Consider the following 20,877-nt stretch of genomic DNA (forward strand, 5'->3'; position numbering starts at 1 on the left):
TCTCGGCGCGCGCCAGGATGACAGCGACTCCCAAGGGTCGTTCGGGAGCAGAACGACATGAAACGCGTCGGTTTGGGGGCGCGGGGGGGGGGCTGGGGGCGTGACCCGGGTCCCGGGATCGAGGCCCGCGTGGGGTCCCCGGGGAGCCCGCTTCTCCCCGGCCCGCGTCTGCCTCTCTCGTGATAAAGCGTCTAAAACGATGAACCCTGCGGAGGCGCGGACCAGGGCGCGGCCGCGCGAGGCTCCAGGACCAAGGACCGTGGGTGCGGACGCGGCGGCACCACTTCCCGGCCTGCGCTGGCGCCTGGGACCCTTGAAGCGCGCTCGGTGCTGGGGCAGCTCCTGAGACACAGGCCTCCTCGCCTCGGTCCTGGGGAGGGAGAACCAGGCCCCGCGACCGCTGCAGGACAACAGCCTCCGTGTGCTGCACCGCGGGAGCTCGGCCTGCTCAGCGGCGCTCGGGAGCTCGGGGCCAGCGGAGCTCCCACGGCCCACGTCAGCCGCGTTGCCCACTGTTCGGCCCTGACAGCAGCCCCCTCGCTTACGCGTACTCCAGTGACACCCACGCTCTGTCCCCCGAGCACGTGAGACCCGGGAGCCTGCAAGCTTTACAGGTGGAAACCACGTTGAAACTAGGTCTTGAGCGTGAACAAAGACCTTCCCTGCTTTACCAGACTGTGCTGTACGACGGCCCCAAGGTCACTGACCCCGCGCTGTGAAAAGCCCCTTTGTTTCCAAACATCTTACTGTTAACAAAGCGTGGTACTTCCAACCCTCCGCGTCCCAGGAAGCTCTAGCACGTGACTTATTTTTTTAAGTTTTACGAGTTTATTTCAGAGAGAGAAAGAAAACGCAAGACCTGGGGGGAGGGAGAAACACACCCTCCTCCCCCTCCTCCTATCCAGGAGCCTGATGCAGCGCACAACCTAAGACACTGGGATCGCAACCTGAGCTGACAGCACATGCTTCACCAAGTGGGCCTCCCAGGGACCCCCATCCTACAAGTTTCAACTGAGCTACTTAGACTTCTAGAGCAACCGTTCAAGCTCCTGACTTGCCGTATCTTGCACCAGTCACCTCCTGCTGTCGTCTACTGACCCGAGGTAGCATCTGAACTTGTTGCACATGCAGGACCCGGGAGTGAGGCCCCAGGATCTACATGTCAGCAGGAACCACCGACGGTTCCCACGTGAATTAGCGTTTGCGAAACACCATTTTATTTTTATTTCTTCTACCAAATGTCTGCTGGAAAGCAGCCAGAAGCCAAACTGGCAAAGTCATTTGAGGAACTGCACTGCACAGGGACAGAGAAATGAAGCAGTGGCTAGAGAGGTAAAAGTTGCTTTTTAAACAGCTGTATTGGGATTAATTTCACATGGCAGAAAATCCATCCATCCGTTAAAGTTTGCCATTCAGAGATTCCTGGTGTATTCACAGAATCCTGTACCCGTTCCTACTACTTGATTCCAGGGGATTGTTAACACCCCAAAAGAAACCCTACACCCGTGGGCACCCAAGCACATTCTGCCCTGCCCCAGCCCCTGACCCCTATTCATTGCTCTTCAATCTGACCCCTATTCATTGCTCTTCAATCTCTACAGATTGTCTATTCGAACATTTGCTATGCGTGGAATTGTGCTCTCTGTGGTCCTTTATGACGGGCTCACACTTGTGGCTTGCATTACGTCCTGTTGCAGAGACACCAGAGGAAAAAAAAAAAGAGACACCAGAGAGAAGACCCCACATCCCAAAGGGCTCCCGGCTCAGCAGGCCCTCCTGCCCGGAAGCCGAGGTGCCTGTGCCACCTGCCTGGGGATGAGCGGGACCCGTTCCCGTGCCAGCGGGGCCAGGCCTCTGAGAGGGAGGGCCTCCAGGCCAGTCAGGGCGGCGGTGGACGGTCCCTGAGAGGCAGCCCCGGGAGCTGGGGGCCAGGCTGGTTCTTGTTTGGTTTCGGGACAGGTGCATAATCCACATGTTTACACCCTGGAATCCCCCGGGCACGGTGCCACACCCGGAGATCCTGGCCCACCTGTGCGGCTTCCTCTGAGCCAGGCTCTCACTGCCCGGGAACCCTGAGCGGTCCCCAGCACCAGTTCCCGTTTGTCTTTCTCTTTATTCCCCCCAAGCCCGTAAGTGTGAAGTTGCTGTGGGGCACACGGTGTAGGCAGCCGATCTGAATCCCAGAGGCCCGTCCCCGTCTCCTCCGCGTTACACTCAGTGATGAGGCTGCCCAGGAGGCACCTTGACTCCCTCCCTGGTGCTCGGCCCTGGGGCAGCTCCCTCCTCTCCTGCGGCCCCAAACAGCAGGGCCCTGGGCATCTTGATCTCGTTTCCATTGAGATTCTTGTCTCGTCCTGTCTCCCTGAAGTGCAGTGTGTTGGCTGGAAAGTGTGTGCAGCTTCCTGGTTCCTGAGGCTTTTCTTCTTCAAGTCGCTCTCCCAGAGGACAGTGTCCCCGCGTGTGGTCGCCGCCGCTCCGTGTGCGTCGTCATCCTACGGCCCTGCCAGTTTGGGTTGGGTCGTTTGTATGGACGTTCACCCGTTAATCGTTCAGGGCTTTGCTTCGTTGCAAAGGAGAACGGGGAAAGGCCGTCCCTGAGACGCCCACGAATGAAAGAAACAGCCACCACGTCAGTAGTGGAGAGAAACCCCTTGCGGCTCCCCCTGCCTGCCAGCATCTGGGGTCCCCACGGCTGCCCCGAGGCTGCGAGTCAGGCGGCCAGGCCCCAGCTTCGCCTCCTGACCCGCTGTTAGCAAGTCTTCCGAGAAGCCTCCTCTGGCCAGTAAAGCCATTTACCTCCCCACGGCCCCCTTCCCGGGGTGGTTTAGGCCAGTCCTGGCGGGTCTTCATTCCCATGTGTTGATTGTTCGGGATCGAGACACGTTCTGGTTTCTCTGCAGACATGTTGCAGGACACATGGTGACGCTGTGTTCGTGGCTTATTCAAACCTCAGGAAGACCCGAGCCCCCCAGCCCAGGGGAAGTCCTAACAGGGCATCCTTGAGGAGCCACCTCCTGGCCTGGCAGGTGGCAGGTGACCCAGGGAGGCGGGAGGGAGGAGAGAGGATGCGCCGCCTTGCCCACTAGATGGCTCCTCTCAACAAGTAATGGGGAGAGGACCACCTCCTTCCAACCCTGGAGCCCCAGGCCTCACTGCCCCCCCACATCGCAACACACCTCCGTCGTGTTTACATCCAACCCAGACATCTCAGAAGACGGAAGAATAAGAGAGTTCATTCCAGCTAAAAATACAACCGTCTGCCTGTGAAGAGCCTTGCTCGGCGCTGTCATGTGCACACCCGAAGCAGGTTAATAACCGGCCCAAACAGGTGGTTTCTTTCTATGATTACTGGGTCCCCCACCACCACCAAGGCTCCTCCTCGGCTGCCTCTTTGCCCTGCTGGCAGCCCTCAGCTGTTTCCAGCCACCCCGTTGTCACTGCCCACCTGGCCACCACTCTGCCAGCGTAGGGGCCAGCCCACACCCAGCCCTCTGCTCAGACTGGGACCCCCTCACCCTCTGCTGGGAGTCAACCACTGGGCCTGGGGGGCGTGCGTCACCACCACCTGGGGAGAGGGCCAGCAGGAGGCCACCCCGGCCTTGTCACCCCCACTAGCAAAGAAAACCGAATCCAACCAAGATGCCCATAATCCCCCATCTAGTAAGGAATTGTGATACACCATCCTCCTGTGTCTTGGTGCAGATGCAGTGAGATGTGTACCCCAAACCCTGTGGCGGGGAGGGCACCTTACGGACACTCCCTGTCTCAAAGGAACTTTGATTGAATGTAAGACCTTCAGAAACAGCGCAGACTTTCGCTCCGGCAGTCTTACTCTGGGGAATGTGTCTGAACGAGTGTCTGTCCGAGTCCAAGATGTGAAGGAAGGTTAACGCAAAATGTTCGCTGCAGCAGTGAAAACCACACCGGGGACCGGGCTCAGTGCCGGGATGCTCCACGGCCATGACGCATATTTACGAGACATTTTAAAGGACGACGTCACAGATGTTAGTGTTACTTGGTAACGATGTTCAAAGACGTCTGAACGGAAGAATGTGAGTGTGTCGGAGATGCCGACACCTGGTATTAGAAGGTGTGTTGAAGCCGGAGGAACGTTTCACACATTCCTTTAAGGATGATTTTCTGGATGGTAACATTGATAGTGGTCTCCTGATCCTTTTCTGGATTTTTCTAAGCTTTCATCAGTAAACACAAGTGCAAGGAAATGATTATGGTTTCCAAAGACCATTTCAAGGCGAGTGAGGGAATACCCAAGACTGGGGGGCACAGTGGCTGCCTCTGGGGAGGGGGCTGGGGCAGGCTGCATGCAGGGGGAAGCCTCGCCTTTCCGTCTGTCCTCTCTGGAGTCTTCCGAGTTTTGCACCAGGCTCTTATTACCTGTTAAAAGAATAAATAAATGAAGATTTTCCAAAGGAGACACAGAAGGAAACACTAAAGCACGGGAGGCGAGGGGAGAGCCAGGAAAATGTTTTCTTCTCCCGAGTTAGACAGGACTGGAGGTCTGCTCTGCCCTCTTGGGCCCAAAGCCCATCCCAGGGCACCCCAGAACCCCGCTGGTCCTGGGTGACTTCACTCAGGAAGGGCTGCTCCATCTGCTTCAACTCTGGTCAGGAGTTGGGTCAGTGTCTTTCCCAGGAATAAAGGCAGGCAGGCCAGGGGGTGGGAGGGGCTCCAGGGGACATCAGTGTGGGACCTCTGAACCAGGACTCTCATGTCTCATGGGTTCAGAGAGTTGAGCCCAACACATGAATAATGAATGGGTGAGGCTTACCCCAACTTCCCAATCACCTATGAATTAGGAGAACCTATGAATTAGGCCTACTGTGCTGTAGGTCAGGAGAATCATCTAGTCAACGTACCGAACTTTATTCATTGAGGTACTTTTTCAGCTTCCACATCAGCTGCTGCTTCAGGTCCTCACTACCCATGACCAGTCTGTTCAGCTCCTTGTCATCTGTGTACTTCAGATCCCTGATGATGCCCTTACATTCATTCAAGAGCTTTTGCTTCTTATCAGGTGGCAGCTCCATTAGGGCCTGAAGAACTGACTTCGAGAGTCTCCTAATCCATGCATCTAAAGGACTCCAAGCCTCCTCCTCTAAAAACAAGGAAGGTTGAATAAGTTGGGCCTTATGCATACACAAAGGCCTAGGTTCCTGCTGGGAGCACGCCCGTGCCATGACGAGTGGCCACATTCCTGAGCAGGCCAGCACAGCCTCGGCCTCATGTCCCCTCCACCCACAGTTGGGGGGCAGAGGTTTATGGGGACTTCGGTCCATTTGGCTCAGATAATTGACACCCAGCATGCCCTTCCCTAAGCTCTGCCCTCACAGGTGCAGCACGAGGTGTCTCCTCGCACCTGTGCCAACTAAAATCTTCTCCAGAGCCTGGAGGCTTCCTGCCTCCCACAGAACCCTCTCGCCTGAAAGCAGAGAGCTGAGAAGCAAGTGCGTTTTCAAGGAGAATCATCTCCGTGGTGGGGCTGGGTCTTCCCCATCATACGCTCTTTGTCCCTGAACTTTGGAAATGTCAACTGAAAGCACGTGGTTAAGGGACCCTGGGGACAGAGGAGACCTGTACTCTGGAGGCAGTGGTTGTCCACGCCAGCTCTCCAGAGTTGTATAGTGATAGTCGTCCAATGTAGGTTACCCAACTCCTACTCTTCCCGCGACCTCAAAGGGGCATAATCAACATTTTTAAAGGTAAATTTAGGATCCAGTTTCAGGTGCATGACTTTGGGACTCAAGGGCTTGGGTCGAGGGATAGTTGTATCTGGTCGGGTAGGCCGCAGGTTTGCTACAGGAAGGGGCCCTGGGGCGGGGGAATCACACTCGGGTGCCCTCTGGGGCCAGGCAGGAATGAGGGCGGCTCAGGGAGCCTGTGAGTGACCGGGAGCAGGGTCCCTGCCTAAAGGACGGTGGCTACCCCTTGCTGACCCATGGCTACCACACGGAAGCCAGTTTTCTTCATTAAAAAGTGCAGTGAGAAGGCTTTCACGATGGTAGAGGAATTGTAGACTCATTTTAGACTCAAAGACCAGACCCCTCCAGATTGAGTGTAAGGTAGTGGAGGACCATCTATCATGGTAATGGACATCAAAAGAAAGCTCAAGTAGGAACCCTTCTATAGACAAATTAGAATTTAAAGACTCAAGAAATGAAGAAAGACACTATGTCATAATTAAAGAGTTTATGCAGCAAAAGGGTCTAAAAATTGTAAATGATGCCTATAACATGGGAGCAGAAAATTATAGAAACCAATTAATATCAAAATTAAAGAAACGTTGATAATACAGTAACGATAGGGTACTCTTAACACCCCACTCACAGCAATGGAGAGATCATCTAAGCAGAATCATCAAAGAAACAACAGCTTTGAATGACACACTGGACCGGATGGACATTATAGATATACTCAGAGCATGTCATCCTAAAGCAACAGCATACACATTTCTCAACTGCACATGGAAAATTCTCCCGAACAAATCACATACTGGGTCACAATGCAGGTCTCAACTGGTACCACAAGATTGGGAATATTCCCTGAATATTTTCAGACCATAATCCTCTGAAAACAAATCAATCACCATAGGACATTTGGAAGGAACTCAAATACTTGGAGATTAAAGAGCATCCTACTAAAGAATGAATGAGTCAACCAGAAAAATAAACAGTTTAAAAAATTCATGGAAACAAATGAAAATGAAAACACAACTGTTCTACATATCTAGGATAGAGCAAAGATGGTCTGAAGAGGAAGTACACAACAATATAAGCCTTTCTCAAGAAACAAGAAAAGTCTCAAATACACAACCCAACATTACATGTAAAGAACCTGGAGAAAAAAACAGGAAATACATCAGGAGAAGAGAAATAATAAAGATAAGACCAGAAATCAATGACATAGAAACCAAAAGAACAGTGAAACAGATCAGCGCAATTAGGAGCTGGTTCTTGAAGGATTGATAACATGGATGAACCCCTAGCCTGCCTTCTGAAAACGAAAAAAAAGACCCAAATAGATAAAATCACGAATGAAAGGGATCACTACCGACACTGAGGAAATACAATTATAGGAACATATCATGAGTAAGTATACGCCAACAAATTATGCAATCTGGAAGAAATGGATGCATTCCTGAAAACTTAGAAACTAATGAAACCGAAACAGGAAGAGCTAGAAAACCTGAACAGATCCATAACCAGCAAGGAAACTGAAGCAGTAATAGAAAATCTCCCAACAAACAAGAATCCAGGGCTGGATGGCTTCCTAGGGGAATTGTACCAAACATTTAAAGAATTAATATGTATTCCTCTGAAGTTTTTCAAAGAGTAGAAATGAAAGGAAAACTTCCAAACTTGTTCTGTGAGGCCAGCAAAACCTGATGCCAAACCAAAGACCCCGCCAGAAGGGAGACCGATAGACCAATATCCCTGATGAACAATGATGCAAAAATTCTCACCAGGATACTAACCAGTGAGATCCAACAGTACATTGAAAAGATTATTCACCACAACCAAATGGGATTTATTCCTGGGCTGCAAGGGTGGTTCAACATCTGCCAATCAATCAGTTTGCATCACAACATTAATAAAAAGAAAGATCTAGAACCATAGGATCCTCTCAATAGATGCAGAAAATTAATTTGACAAAGTACAGCATCCTTTCTTGAAAACTTTCCATGGTGTGGGGATAGAACATACCTCAATATCATAAATTCCATTTATGATAACCCCACAGCAATGGTCATTCGCCTTGGGGGAAAACATAGCTTTCCCCCCAAGGTCAGGAACATGACAGGGATGTTGATTCTTACCTATGTTGTTCAACACCGTATTAGAAGTCCTAGCCTCAGCAATGAGACCACAAAAATAAATAAAAGGCATCCAGCTAGTAATGAAGAAGTCAAGCTCTTATCTCTGCAAACTGACATGATAGTTTGTGAAAAACCGAAAAGACTCCACCCCAAAATTGCTAGAACTCCTACAGGAATAGCAATGTGGCATTTTACGAAATCAGTGCACAGAAATCCTTTGCATTTCTGTACACTCACAATGAGACAGAAGAAAGAGAATTTAGGAAGCTGATCCCTCAAAGAATTGCACCAAAATCATAATATACCTAGGAATAAACCTAACCAAAGAGGCAATGGATCTGTACTTAGAAAACTATAGAACACTCATGAAGATATTTGCAAATTACCTATCATATAAAGGGCTAGTATCCAAGATCTATAAAGAACTTACTAAACTCAACACCCAAGAAAGAAAAAATCCAATCATGAAATGGGCGGAAGACATGGACAGAAATTTCACCAAAGAAGACGTAGACTTGGCCAACAAGCACACGAGAAAATGCTCTGCATCACTGGCCATCAGGGAAATACACATCAAAACCACAATGACAGGGGATCCCTGGGTGGCGCAGCGGTTTGGCGCCTGCCTTTGGCCCAGGGCGCGATCCTGGAGACCCGGGATCGATTCCCACGTCAGGCTCCCGGTGCATGGAGCCTGCTTCTCTCTCTGCCTGTGTCTCTGCCTCTCTCTCTCTCTCTCTCTATCACGAATAAATAAATAAAATTAAAAAAAAAAAAAAAAAAAAAAAAAAAAAAAAAAAAAAAAAAAAAACCACAATGACATCCCACCTCACACCAGTGAGAATGGGGAACATTAACAAGGCAGGAAACCACAAATGTTGGAGAGGATGCGGAGAAAGGGGAACCCTCTTGCACTGTTGCTGGGAATGTGAACTGGTGCAGCCACTCTGGAGAACTGTGTGGAGGTTCCTCAAAGAGTTAGAAATAGATCTGCCCTACGACCCAGCAATTGCACTGCTGGGGACTTACCCCAAAGATTCAGATGCAATGAAACGCCAGGACACCTGCACCCCGATGTTTCTAGCAGCAATGTCCACAATAGCCAAACTGTGGAAGGAGCCTCGGTGTCCATCGACAGATGATGGATAGAGAAGCTGTGGTCTATGGATACACTGGGATATCACCCAGCCAATAGAAGGGATGAATACTCACCATTTGCTTCGATGTGGATGGAACTGGAGGGTATTATGCTGAGTGAGTAAAGTCACTCAGAGAAGGACCATATCATATGCTTTCACTCATACAGGGATATAGGAAATAGTGAAAGGGATTATAGGGTAAAGGAGGGGAACTAAGTGGGAAAAATTAGAGGGAAGACAAACCATGAGAGACTCCTCTAACTCTGGGAAACAAAAAAGAGGTAATGGAATGGGAGGTGGGCAGGGGGATTGGGGTGACTGGGTGACGGTCACTGAGGAGGGCACTTGATGGGATGAGCACTGGGTGTTATATGTTGGCGAACTTCAATTTAAAAAAAAAAAACACTCATGAAGGATACTGAGGAAGACACGCAGAAGTGGAAAAACATTCCATGCTCATAGATTGGAAGAACAAATACTGTTAACATATCTATGCTGCCCAGAGCAATCGACACACTTAATACAATCCCTATCAAAATACCATCAACTTTTTTCATTCAGCCGGACAAATAATCCTAAAATTTGCATGGAACCAGAAAAGACCCCAGATTACCACAGGAATTTTGAAAAAGAAAAACAAAGGTGGAGACATCACAATGCCTGACTTCAAGCTTTATTACAAAGCTGTCAGTCATCATGAAGACAGTATGTCCCTGGCATAAAGGCAGACACATGTTGGATCAGAACCCAAAAGTGAGGGATCCCTGGGTGGCGCAGCGGTTCGGCGCCTGCCTTTGGCCCAGGGCGCAATCCTGGAGACCCGGGATCGAATCCCACATCAGGCTCCCGGTGCATGGAGCCTGCTTCTCCCTCTGCCTATGTCTCTGCCTCTCTCTCTCTCTGTGACTATCATAAATAAATAATAAAAAATAAAAAATAAAAATATTTAAAAAAAAAAAAAAGAACCCAAAAGTGGATGCACAACTCTATGGTCAACTCATCTTTAACAAAGAATATCAAATGGAAAAAGAACAGTCTCTTCAATAAATGGTTTTGGAACAATTGGACAGCCACGTGCAGTATAATTAAACTGGACCCTTTTCTTACATACAAAAACAAAAACAAAACAAAAAAAAACTTCAAAGTGGATGAAAGATCCAATGTGTGACAGGAACCCATCAAAACCCTAGAGGAGACCACAGGCAGCAACCTCTAACCTCAACCACAGCAACTTCTTCCTTGCCCTGTCTCCAAAGACAAGGGAAACAAAAGCAAAAATGAGCTATTGGGACTTCATCAAGATAAAAAGCTTCTGCACAGCAAAGGAAACAATCAACAAAACCAAAAGAAAGCCTACAGAATGGGAGAAGATATTTGAAAATGTTTATTGATAAAGGGCTAGTATCCAAAATCTGTCAAGAACTTACCAAGCTCAACACCCATGAAAAACAATTCAGTCATGATATGGGCAGAAGAGATGAACAGACATTTCTCCAAAGAAGACCTACACATGAAAAACAGACGCATGGAAAAATGCTCCTCATTTCCACATGAGGGAAATACAAATCAAAACGGCAATGAGATAACACCTCACGCCAGTGAGAATAGCAAGCATTAGCAAGTCAGGAAACAGGAAATGTTGGTGAAGATGTGGAGAAAGGGGGAACCCTCAACAATGTTGGTGACAATGCAAGCTGGTGCAGCCACCGTGGAAAACTGTGGACGTTCCTCAAAATCTTGAAAACAGAGCTATCTTCCAACCCAGGTATTCCACTACTGGGTATTTACCCCAAAGATACAAATGTAGTGATTGGCAGTGGCAACTGCACCCCAATGTTTATAGCAGCAATGTTCACAATAGCCAAATTATGGAAAGAGCCCAGATGTCCATCCACAGGTGAATGGATAAGGAAGAGGTGCTGTGTAGATACAATGGTCTACTGCTGGGCCATCAAAAAGAATGAGATCTCGCCATTTGCAACAACATGGATGGAACTAGAAGGTATTATGCTAAGTGAACGGGGTAACTCAGAGAAGGAATTATCATATGATCTCACTGATATGTGGAATTTAAGGAGCAGAATGGAGGGTCATAGGGAAGAAAGGAAAAAATAATCAGATGGAATCAAAGAGGGAGATAAACCATAAAAGACTCTTAATCATAGGAAACAAGCTGAGAGTTGCAGACGATGGGGGTTGAGGGGAGAGAGTACCCAGTGATAGACAGTGAGGAGGCCTGCGATTTAATGAGCAGTGGGTATTACATAAGCTGCTGGATCCCCAACTAACAATATACTATATGGAAGTTATTCTATTTAAATTGAACATAGTAAAAATGCTTAAGATGAAAAAATATACATGAGGAAGCCCAGCATTCTTTGAAAAATCTCTAAATATATTTTAATTAAAAATAAGAAGTCCCATGATTCTTAAAGATCATGACGAGATGTTAATGGATGCGGCGCAGCTACTTAGTGACCCTGAAAGGGCAGAGCCTGGACAGGAGAGACGCTGGGGTCACGTGGACAAACCTGGCAAGGACCCCCAGAACCAGAGGTCGCGGCGGGCGTCCCCAGGGAGGCCCCGTGGAGGTCACGTGTCCCTGAAAAGGGGCCACGAGCCGGGCGCCACTCCTCCTCCGAAGGTCTGGGACAGGAAGGGACCCTTGATGCGAGAACTAGCAAAGTCCCGATCGAGCCCGGGAACGGAGAACAGTGACGCGTCGGGGTTGGTTGCTGACTTGTGACGAATGCACCACAAGGACGCAGGATGGGAACGTGGGGGGAACGGAAGCGGCTGAGGGGTTTGGGGGGTTCTCCGCACGGTCCGCCAACCGCTCTGTGCTTCGACGGCCCCGTCCAAGTGAAGGGTTTCTCTGAATGGAGACGCCGGGGCCAGAGGGGCCCGGGCCTGGGTGGGCCCCGCCAGGAGGCGGGAGCCTGCAGCCTCCCAGGAGGCCCGGCGTGGACGCAGCTGGAAACCCGCTCCTCCCCGGGACGGAGCCAGGCCGGCCTCGGGCCCCGAAGCGGAACGCAGCCCCGGCCAGGCTGCCCCTCGGCTGCAGAGGAGGGAGGACTCGGGAGGGGAAAGCAGCCGTTCCCAGGGTCTGCTGAACGTCCCCCACGACGCCCGAGAGACGCTTCGAGCCGGCGGCAGGTGCACTCATCTGCACCTGGACGGCTGCTGCTGCTCCGGCCTGGGCCCGTCTGCTCCCGGACCCGGGACCCGGCCGTCTCTCCCCACGAGCAAGTGGAGAAGGGCCCCCCGGCTCTGCTCGTGGGTGCTCGGCCGTGCCAGCCTCCCCCCAGCTCCCTCTGCAGGGACACGTAATGGTGCCAGGGCCAGAAGGCCGGCGGGGACCCAGCACAGCCCCACTGTCGGACGCTGGGACACGTCCCTGTGGGGAGAGACGCCCCGGGTCTGCGTGGACACGTGCCATTTGCAAGGATGCCCGGATTCCTGAGACATTCACACTCAAGCCCGTGTTGCCCATAGGATGAGTTAGGTCCACGGAGACCATGTCACAGAAGCAACCTCAGCGCAAAGCATCGCACATGGGTCACCCTTCCGTGGGGTCTCTGTGGTGTCAAGGGCTGTTTATACGACGCCCTGGAGGCGGCCGCCCCGCACGGAGCTTGCACTTACCAACAGTTTCTTTGGGTTGGGCTCTGAACAGACCTACAAAGAAAGCCCAAAACCTTGTGCCCTTCTTCTTCTGTTTAGCTATTTTCTTCCTCTCCTCAGCGATGGAGCAGAGCACCATCATGATGCCTTCTTCTTGGACGGGTTCCTTGATGAACCTGGAATGAAGCCTTTCAAACGGAGAGTGTTAATGAGCATTGGAGTATTTCTGCCCAAACGCTATTGCTCCTAGTGTCGAGGCCGAGTGGACGGCAGCAGCTCGGCCGTATGCATACAGAGGGCCCCGGCCCTGAGGGCCGTTCCTTGGCTCGGATGAAGCAGGTGGCACTTAGTTAACAAGCAGATGGAACCGGACCGGACGGAAGGTCTTCCCTGCCCTCTGCTTAACCTCTGCTGTATGACAGGAAGGAGCAAGGCCAGGACGCGCTCCCCCCAGCCAACCGCGGAGGCCAGTGCACCCTCCTGGTGTCCGCGGCCTTCTGCTGGCTCCCGCATCCCCGGGACCTGGGCCTGGTGGGGGGCACAACGCCCCGGCCTCGATCCTGGCCCTGGGATGGGGCAGGGGAAGGCGCTGGACCCGGGGACCACGCGTGCCCGCCCTGGGCCCCTGAGCACACTCGCCCAGTCCTGCGTGTGAAGTGAGACACACCAGCTACAGGCTGAGCTCCCAAGGGTCTGAGGGGATCGGAGGCGGGCACCCGGCGGGGGTCAGGGTGGCCCTGGCGGATGTTCTCTCACCCATACATGCCTCTGACACGCCACTGATGCCAGTGGGGCTCCGCATGTGGGCTGCGAAGGCAGGGCCAGGTGACCTGGGAAGGACCACAACCCAAGAGGTGACAGGTGACACAGCCGTGGAAATGCGGGGGGTTGCAGGTCGGGACAGATAGACGGACCTTCGCAACGATGAGCTTTGAGGAGCTCCCTGAGGTCAGGAAGCTGTTGGCCACACGGGTGGGAAGCGGGCAGGCAAGCGGGGCACGGGCAGCTTGGGCTCTGCCCAGTTGGGGCGCGTGGGGAGCACAGCGCTGACAGGCCACCTGACGGGCCCTGGAAGTAAAGCCCAAGAGGCCGGGAGCTGCTGCTTCTCCCCTGGCTTCAGCTGGACCCCAGGTGGGAAGGGCCCCTCCCTTCCATGACGCCTGAGTCCTCAAGCATCGCTGAGGGACCTCGACTCAGCAGGGGGCAGACCCTGGTGCTCAATAACGTCTGCTGACATGTTTCCCCCCAAGGGTCCTCCAGCACCAGGCTCTAAGGCGACGGTACCCTCCCGGTCCTGGGAGAGAACCAGGAGCCCTTACCACAAGTCTGCGGGTCTGCGGCGTGGCCACGGGCAGGCTCCAGGGCTTCTGTGCAGTCCCAGGAGCGGTCAGAGCGTCCCGCGCTCTGGCCCCCGCAGTTCCTGAGGTCCCGGGGTCCCCACCGTGCATGGGACTCCCTGCCCGCCTTGCCACGTACAGCCACGATGCGGGCTGAGCTGCTGCCTTTGCCACAAGCCTCCAGCTGGCGTCCTAACCGCACTGTGGACAGCAAGAGCCTAGGAGAGCACGACCCAGGGCTCCTGCCACCTACCACGTTGCCCTCGAGCTCAGAAGGTGCCACCAACATCCCCCCAACGTGTCTGCTTGACCACGTGGGGTGTGGAGGCCGCGCAGGGTGCTCCAGGGCCTGGAGGAGGTCAGGTGCGCCTGCCCCGCCCTGGCTCCCTGCGTCCTGGACCTGCCAGGACACCCGTGGCACCCGGGCTCCTTTCCCCCCACTGCAGCCCTGGCACAGAGTCCAGGCCCCTCCTCCACCCTGGAAGCGAGCCGCCGGGACGGGCGAGCCCCGTGCACACACAGGTCACAGTGACGCACTGGAGTCCTAACAGCAACCGGACTGCACCTGGCGCGAGTCACTGAGAGAGGAGGGGGCGCGGGCTGTGACTTGGTGTACCCAGTCCGCAGGTGCCGCGCAGCTATGCCAATAACATGAGCTTTGTGTCAAATACTAACGGATTTCGAGTATTGAGAACCCACGGGTCTCACTTCACGGTAGGTCCCTTCGTGGATCGAGCGGTCCTCCGGGTCCCCGCTGTGTCGTTCACACCCGGCTCCTGCCGGCTTTCTGGCCGTCCGCTGTGCTGGGGAGCAGGGGACCGCGGGCAGTCCTGGCGGGCCCTTGGAGGCTGCGGTGAGCTGCCCACTGCGGGCTCCCGAGGAGCCCACCATGGGCTGCGGGGCTGGCTGCCCGGGCGCTGCCCTCACCGGTGGGGAGGACGCACCCGCACTCACACTGCGCGGTGAGGAAATGCGCGGAAAGGGGCAGGAGAGGCCCCCCCCCAACCAGCGTCCCTCAGGGAACCTAGCTCCCAGCTGCTCTGAATGACTCCCCAGCAACGCCAGGGGCTAGGGAGGCCTCGTGGTGCAGATGGCACCCCCGGGCCCCCCGGAGCCCAGCAGGGCCGCGCAGGGCACAGGCCAGGGCTGCGCGGAGCTGGGGAGCCAGCCGGTGTCGGGTGGTGGACGCGGCCCCTCCCGGGCCCAGGCAGGAGCGCCTTAGGGGAGCAGGTGCCTCCTCCCTGCGCCCCGTCCCTGCCCTCCCAGCCGTAGGGAGGTCACCCTGCGACCTCTCAACGTCTCCCCGTGTCTTCTCGTGAAGGCTAACTTCCAGCCCCCGGGGAATCTTCACCATCCCCCCATCCCCGGGACTTCCGGCTGGCGGGGCGGGCAGGCCGGGTGCTGGCACCCGCATCCTCCTAGGACGCCGCCCTGCACACACGGGAGGGGCGCACAGCCGGTGCCCCCGGAGCCCACGCACACGCGGCCACTGCGGACGCCCCACTGGGTGCCAGCGCCCTGAGTCCCGCCCCTGGGGTCGCAGCCCGCTAGGCCGCCTGTGCTGCCTGGGCCGTGACTCGGCCTCTCCATGCCTCAGTGGCTTCATAGGGGCCCTGGACACCTGGCGCCGGGGGCGGGACCCGCAGCCCGTAGGTCTCCTGGCACCACGCCCCGGGGGCTGGCCTCTCCCGTGGGTGCCCAGGCCCTGCACCTGCCGGGCCGCGACCCCCCGGGGAGACCCAGGCCCTGCACCTGCTGGGCAGTGACCCGGGGGGACCCAGGCCCTGCACCTGCTGGGCCGCAGCTGCAGGCAACGGAGGCCCGCACTCCCCTCGCCTCAGGTAACCCTCCCAGCGCGTCCCCCCTCCTCGCACCCCCCTCCAGCCCCAGCCTTTTGGTCTCCAATCACCTTAGTGCCATGGCCACCACCGCTGCCATCACCACCAGCACTGCCGATGCCACAATTCTCTGCTTCACTGTCATCCCCGCCACCACTGCTATCGCTTTGTCCAGCAACCATTCGATTGTCTTCTGCATCACCATCTCCAGGAGCATATCAATACCCCTTCTCAGCCACGATTTTGCCTTTGCCGCCATCGTCTTTTCTGCATCTGCCGTCGTCATCTTCTCTTCCTTTGTAGGTGCCACACCGTCCACCAAAGTGTTCACCAACTTGTGTGCCACCACGTTTGCCACCACCGCCTTCCCCTGCTGCACTATATCTGGATCTGTCACCACCGTCTTCTGTGCCTTCGCTGCCCATGCCGTGTTCCCCTCCACTGGGACTGTCCTCTCTTCCTTCATCGCAGGCCTCCCCTCCACCATCACCTTCTCCGACAATATCTCCTTTGCCTTTGTTGCCACCACCGTCACCGCTGCCATGTCCTGAGCCATCCTCACATTTGCGGTCACTGTCCTCTTCAACAGCACTGCCACCACCACTGTGACCACTACCATTGCCACAGTCAACACCCACGCGGTCGTCCTGTGCTGCTTTGGAGCTTTCTTCACCCTCGGCTTCTCTGGAGCCTTCTCCTTCGCCCTCGGCTGCTCTGGAGCCTTCTCCTTCGCCCTCGGCTGCTCTGGAGCCTTCTCCTTCGCCCTCGGCTGCTCTGGAGCCTTCTTCATGCTCTGCTCCTGTGGAGCCGTCGGCCTCCTTCTATGCAGCCTCCGGACTGGGGCTGGCCTAGAGCCTAGAGCCTGAGGGCTGTCCTCCTCCACATGCTCTCCCGGAGGGCCGTCCACCACGCCCACCATGTCCACCACACGCACCGCCTGCCCGCACTCCATCTGCACCTGCAACCCCAGCCCTGTACCGCAGCCTCCGCTCACCTAAGATGAGCTTACTTTGGACTTTCCTGAAATGCCGAGAGGCCTCTCCCCTTGGCCTTTGATGCGGATCTCTGAGCCTTGGGCCCACAGAAGCCCCTCCCTCCATTCATTGGACTGGGGAGAGCTCAAGGTGCTGAGTTAATATTTGCTGAATGTGTGGCCAAAGTCCAACATCAGGGGCTTTCCACGAGCTCCCCACTGCTGGCAGCATTTATCTCTGGCTTCGGGAGCTTCAAAGGCTAAGGGTTTCAAGGGAAGGGGTGTCCAGCTTTCAGGACTAAGCTGAGGTTGGGGAACCTCTAGGGAGGGTGCAGAGGTGTGTGTGGAGGGACGGCAGGCAATACGCTATGGGGAGTATGGAGAACACCCCCTTTCCCCTGCCCCAGCCACACACGCACCCCCCCCCCATGAACCAAGCCCCTGGCGGGAGAACGACCCGGGAATTTTCCAGCACAGAGACGCCCCTCAGTGGGAGCTCCTGGGAGAGGGGCGCCCCGCAGTGGACGGAGCTCTGTTGGGGTGCCGCAGCCTTGGGAGCTACCCGGGGTCTCCCCTTGCCCCCACGCCCCTTCCCGCCGGCAGCTGGCTGTCCCTGCTCCCCTGGGGGGCACCCGCCGGACCTGAAGCTGGAAGGCGGCGGGGAAAGGGGTGCCGTGGGCGCGCATCCCTTCTCGGGCCCCCTTTCTGCCAGGACAGCGGAGACTCCGTCCGTGTTCCCCCAGGGCTTCCCGGCTGGGGCCTCAGGTGCACGAGGCTCCGTCACCCCCATGCCCGGCCCTGAGCAGGACTCCGGGGGGAAGCCTGGGCGGATAAACAGGCGGCGTCTGTGCAGCTTCCGTGGGTCGGGACGTCAGCGATGCGAGGGGCGCCGTGTCCCCCAGGCCCTGCTCTGGCCACGGCCGCTCCCCGTCCCCCTGCCTACGCAGGACCCGCCACGGGGGTTCCCTTGGCAGCTGCCCTCAGGCTTGGCCGCGGAGCCCACTGGGGAGCCAGCCCGACCGAGACCCGCAGGCGGGGGGGCACCTGCCTGGGGGGCGGAGGCCTTTGTGGCCCGGGTGGGGGCCCTGCTGGGCCGGCGGGGGCGGGGTGGCCCGCGGGAGCCAGGCATTTCCGTGGAGCGAGCTCCTCAGAACATCTCCAGGAACCTCGCAGACGACAGGCCACGCGGTGGGAGCAAAGCCGCGTCCAGTGACGCCGGGGAGCACCGGGCAAGGGCGCGGCGCAGGGAGCACGGACGCGGCGGGCACCCCGTGCCCCACTCCCAGCGCCGGGTGGGGAGCCCGCTGCTTCCCCGGGACGAAGGCCCCGGGGCCTCTGCTGCGGGCAGGGGAGGGCGCCGCTCTGCCACCCCCCTCCCCGGCAAGCAGGGAGCCACAGGGCACAGCCTGGCCAGAGAGCGCCGGGCCTGCAGGAAGCCCCCGCGGACCCTCGTGTGTGTGGATCTGCGAGGATTGGGGGGGGGGGTGGCAAAGGGAAGGTGTCCTGCGGGCCAGAGCCCTTCAGTCCTCTGAGCCAGATCACGCAGTGATGTCGTATCCTGCCACATTGCTGAATTCCTATATGACCTCTAGCAATTCTGGGGTGGAGTCTTTTGGGTTTTCCACCTAGAGAATCATGTCATCTGGGAGGAGTGAGAGTGAGCTCTTCTTTGACAATTTGGATGCCTTTTCTTTCCTTTTTGTTGGCTGATTGCAGAGGCTGGGCCTTCTAGTACTGTGTTGAACCACAGAGGTGAGAATCAACATCCCTCGTGTTCCTGATCTCAGGGGGGAGACTCTCAGTTTTTGCCCACTGAGAACGATGTTCACTGTGGGGTTTTTAATACATGGTTTGGGTGATATTGAGATATGTTCCCTCTAACCCCACACTCTGGAGTGTTTTCATCAAGAAAGGTTGCCTTATTTTATAAAATGCTTTTTCTGCGTCAGTTGGGAAGATCGTATGGTTCTTGTCTTTTCCTTTATTAATGTGATCTATCGCGTTGATCGGTTGAACCACCTTTGCAGCCCAGGAATACATCCCACTTGGTTGTGATGAATAATCCATCCAAGGTATTGTTAGTTCCTATTGGTTAGTGTCTTGCTGAGAATTTTTACATCCTTGTTCATCAGAGATATTGGTGTGTAATTCTCCATTTTGGTGGGGCCTTTGGTTTGGGGATCGAGGTCATGCTGGCCTCATAAAACAAGTTTGGAAGTTTTCCTTCCATTTTTATTCTTTGAAACAGCTTCAGAAGAATATGCATTTGTTCTTCTTTAAATGTTTGGTGCAATTCCCCTGGGAAGCCGTCTCTTCTCTGAACGGTGGAACCCTTGATCTGTTCCACCGTCCTTCGCTGTCTATATCATTGTTTCCGCACTAATCTTTATTAATTCTCTTCTCCTGTTGTGTTTGCTGTTCCTTCTCCAGCTCCTTTAGATGTAAGGTTAGGATGTATATGTGAGACTTTCCTCGTTCCTAAGAAAGCCTTATATTGCTATGTAATTGCCTCTTAGGAATGCCTTTGTGGTCCAGATTTTCAAATGATTCTATGAATTTTTTGAATAATTTCCTGGGAGATGCAATCCAGACTTTTTATACCCATTTACGATTTGATCCTGCCTCTGCCCTCCGCAGCCTCTGACAGCTGTGTGAAAGCTCTAGGCCTTGCAGGCCTAAAAGGGATGGCCGCCCTCAGAACGCTCCTAAAGGGGCTGAAGCAAAGAAGTTTGAGGGCTAAGCTGCTCTGATGGGCCCTCCTACGCTGCGCTGCCTCCCCACCCACAGGCGACCCAGGAGGGGGAAGGGAGGAGGGTACGAGGCCGCGTCACCAGGTCCCTGGGAACCAGCTTGGCAAAGCATCCGAGGGGCTGCCCAAGGTGCGAGGACGTGATCTGCCTGCAGAGCCTGCCCAGCTGCACGGCAGACACGGATCCCAGGGGAAGGCTCCTCTGATGCGTCTCGGCCCAAAAGCAACAGGCTGAGCAGACGTGAGGACTCATAAAACCCACAACCGCTTTGAGACCAATTCCTTTTAATGTAAAACAGAAGAAAAGGGGAAAAAAGAAATAGGTCTGTTTACTCTTTCTCCACATCAAGCTTAATACTGTAGAAGCAGCTTTATGAACAGGCCCCGCAGACCATCATCTCTGCGGCATTAGTTCCAATCGCATTATTGCCTAATCGCAGAGCACCAGAGTGTGTAACGTGGGAGCTGTCATCAGGCGGGGACACGGGGGAAGGAAGGTTTTCACGCAAAGCCCAGGGTTCCGGAAACTGGACCAAGAACAGCAGCAAGGATCCAGCTTCCCCCCAGCTGCCCTCTGGGATATCCCAACCGTCCACGTCAGGGAGGCAGCAGAGAACACAACGTCCTCAGGTGGCGCCTTATGCTCCCTTAGAGCAGAACCTCACGAGGAGATGGAAGTCCAGGAATGCTGGGTCATCCAGCAGCTACCGTGTCTGTCGCCAGGCTGCATGAGCGGCAGGGACACCAGGTGAACGTGGCTCCTTTCTGAGCACAAGGCAGCTGGTCTCCTGAAGGAGGCCCGCGTGTCAGCAGAACTCGCTGATGGAGACACCTGGAGGAGGTTTCTTCCAAAACAGGAAGCCTAGCCCCGAATCCCTAAAGGACAGAGCGGGAGGAAAGGAAAGGGGCAGCGAGGCCACTAGGTCCCCGCCAGCACTTGCTTCCCTTGGGTGTGGCCGACTTGTTGAGAACGAGCTTCTGAAGAAGCCAGTGAGGGGTGGCAGGGAAGCAGGAGGAGAAGGGAGAAGACGGCAAGGGCGGATTCCCAGTGGGCCGCACATTGGGGCGGACCCTTGGGAGGCTCCGAACGATCCCTTACACCCCAGAGTTTGACCTGCCTCAAGGCAGAGATGGAAAGGGCTTCTTCCCCTACGGCGGGCCCTCCTGTCTATGGGCTGCTCCACGTGAGAAGATACTCTCCGCTCACAAGGAGGCGGCTCTGGGGCTCCAGCACATCCCACAGAAGGTTGTGGGTGTGGTCTGTGAGCCAAATCCCAGATGGTTGGGGAGAGGGGGGTGTGGTAGATGAAAGAGACCCAAGGAGATCAGCTGCCCAACACCCAGTGTGTGCACAGACGGACTCAAGCTTGGCAATGAGATACG

General features: G+C 55.1%; 2 protein-coding genes and 1 long non-coding RNA gene across 4 annotated transcripts in view; 2 read left to right on the forward strand and 1 right to left on the reverse strand.

Annotated features, from left to right (window-relative positions):
• The window catches only part of POP4 (POP4 homolog, ribonuclease P/MRP subunit), a 32,320-nt gene that overhangs the window by 233 nt on the left and 11,210 nt on the right, over nt 1-20,877 (forward strand). The gene's annotated exons all lie outside the window — the stretch shown is intronic.
• On the forward strand, nt 1,574-4,227 carry LOC140597927 (uncharacterized). The gene is made up of 2 exons (XR_011999972.1): nt 1,574-3,307; nt 3,792-4,227. It is a non-coding gene; the product is annotated as an uncharacterized lncRNA (long non-coding RNA).
• On the reverse strand, nt 4,227-16,829 carry LOC112912598 (uncharacterized). Its single transcript, XM_072749527.1, has 4 exons — nt 15,844-16,829; nt 12,619-12,785; nt 4,878-5,116; nt 4,227-4,395 (listed from the first exon to the last, which is right to left on the reverse strand). The coding sequence occupies exons 1-3, from the start codon at nt 16,722-16,724 to the stop codon at nt 4,884-4,886; spliced, it is 1,281 nt and encodes a 426-aa protein (XP_072605628.1). The 5' UTR covers nt 16,725-16,829; the 3' UTR covers nt 4,227-4,395; nt 4,878-4,883.

The sequence above is a fragment of the Vulpes vulpes genome, chromosome 1, assembly GCF_048418805.1.
Source record: "Vulpes vulpes isolate BD-2025 chromosome 1, VulVul3, whole genome shotgun sequence".
In the NCBI taxonomy this organism is placed as follows: domain Eukaryota; kingdom Metazoa; phylum Chordata; class Mammalia; order Carnivora; family Canidae; genus Vulpes; species Vulpes vulpes.